Source organism: Triticum urartu, chromosome 2 (genome assembly GCF_003073215.2).
Source record: "Triticum urartu cultivar G1812 chromosome 2, Tu2.1, whole genome shotgun sequence".
Taxonomy (NCBI): Eukaryota; Viridiplantae; Streptophyta; class Magnoliopsida; order Poales; family Poaceae; genus Triticum; species Triticum urartu.
This window is the reverse complement of record NC_053023.1, coordinates 21,802,140-21,804,219: the sequence shown is the minus strand read 5'-3', so window position 1 is coordinate 21,804,219 and position 2,080 is coordinate 21,802,140. Positions and strand designations below refer to the sequence as shown.

Here is a 2,080-nt window from a genome sequence, read left to right as displayed (position 1 = left end):
TAAAAGTGGCATGTTTGGGTCTTATTTGAGTTATGCAGGTATCACTTGGAATCAAACACCAACATAAAGAAACAAAGGCCGACGGCCCGGTTCGGTAAAAGAAAAAATTTATTCGCCTTTCTTCCTCTCCTGGGTACATAGACGAGCAGGCTGTGGTGCTCTATTTTTTTATATTTTTTTTGCGAGGGCTGTGGTGCTCTAATGACGACTGGGAAATGGGTGCTACCTGCTCCGTGTTCGTACATACACAGAGAGGGGTATAACTGCATTTCGTCAAACAATTCGTTGTACACTGACGGGTCCAACCTACCCACTGCACGTGCCTACTTTGAAGGGTCCCCTCAAAAAATAAACACGTGGAGGTTATTTTTTTAGGTTAACCACACATAAATCTATCATTCTTAAGAAGTTGCTCTCCACTTCTTCATATCCTCTCATCATTCACACTGTGCACGTAAGCAATGTGCCATATCAGTATTCAGTTTATAAAATCACTCCATCAGTCTTATTCCCCTACGATCAAGGGAATGAAAAAAAAATGCTTTTTCCCTCACCCGCGGCCGCTCATCCTGTATCCCCCACGGCCGCTGGCCCTCCCACAAGATCGAATCCCGCCCACCCTCAGCCCAATGGCGGTGCTCACTACGACATGGCCGCCCCGCGCCTCCACCGCTTCCTCCTCCGCCGGACCGCCTCCACCACCTCCTCCTCCACCGCATCCCGATCGCCGGCCCTCCTGCAGGATCGGATCCCACCCACCTCCAGCACAACTCCGACGCTCACCACGCCATGCCCGCCCCGCGCCTCCACCGCTTTCTCCTCCACCGTGTCGAATCCTGCTGTCACCTCCAAGCCAGCACCGGTGCTCACTGCGCCCTGGCCACCCCCCTCGCTTGCTCGCGCCACCCGTCCACCATCGTGCGCTGCCCCACTGTCCGCCATCTGTTTCAGCCGACCGGCAGCCGCCGGTACGACGTCTCCTGGGCGCTGGGACGCAGACTGGGCGCGGTTCAGTTACTACTGCCCCAGGTCGTCGAGGAACAACACTATCGGGTTGGGCGCACGCCCTTCCGCTGCTCCAAGCCTCCAAGTGCAGTTCGGACGCAGGCCATCCGCCCTTTGGCCACCGACGCCGTTGCTCTGCTCTGCCCTTTGGCCACCGGCGATGTTGCTCTGCTCCACTGCCATCATAGTTGGCCAGGAACCCGGTTTTATCCACGTCTTCCCCAGGTTAACAGAGCCGCATTTACTTCACTGTCTGACTAAGCTTCTCGATATGTAGGTGATTTAATCCCGTTATTCTTCAGTAGTTTTTAGCTTGCTGACACTAACCAAATGGCCCACGCGCTTATCTTATCAGTTAAACTGTTCAACTAAAAAGCACAGAAACCCTTCTGCTGCAAGTCATTGATGGACTCTTCACTTCCTCTCCCCACGATCTCCACAAGCGACCGATGTATTCCCATTTAAATTGGGTGCTCCACAAGGTTATTCTCACTCCCATCATCTGCTACATCCCAGTGAACTCCTGCGCCATTTTAGCCACTACTATCTGCTGGGACGAATAATCTTTCTACTCTCTCCGTTTTTAAATATAAGTCTTTTTAGACATTTCAAATGGATCACAACATACGGATATATGTAGATATATTTTAGAGAGGAGATTCACTCATTTTGCTCCGTATGTAGTCACTTGTTGGAATCTCTAGAAAAGGCTTATATCTGGGAATGGAGGGAGTACTTGTGTATTGGTCTACACGGTTTTCTTTCTTGATAAGCAGTTCGTCTCTCTCTCTCTCTCTCTCTCTCTCTCTCTCTCTCTCTCTCTCTCTCTCTCTCTGCAATCTGTAGTTTTGAAATCTCCTCACAATGATGAATATCAACCTTCAAATTGTCAATGGTCTGTAGGCTCCAGTGTATTAAAACATCTCCAACTTCTGTTCTATTAGCAATTTAGTTTAGTACTGAAAATGCAGACTTGGAGCAAGACAAGAAGATTATGAAAATGTTGATGTATATTTGTCATACATATTCAGGGTGCTTCTTGATTAAAATTTTATTTGAACATCCTTGTTGAATA

The 2,080-nt window shown here is 48.9% G+C and overlaps 1 protein-coding gene across 1 annotated transcript; it reads left to right on the top strand.

The window, feature by feature from the left end:
• Positions 1-565: 565 nt before the first annotated feature.
• LOC125540753 (mucin-2-like) lies at positions 566-1,816 on the top strand. The gene has a single exon (XM_048704323.1). It carries the CDS (start codon positions 650-652, stop codon positions 1,280-1,282), a length of 633 nt encoding a protein of 210 aa, XP_048560280.1. The 5' UTR covers positions 566-649; the 3' UTR covers positions 1,283-1,816.
• Positions 1,817-2,080: the final 264 nt, after the last annotated feature.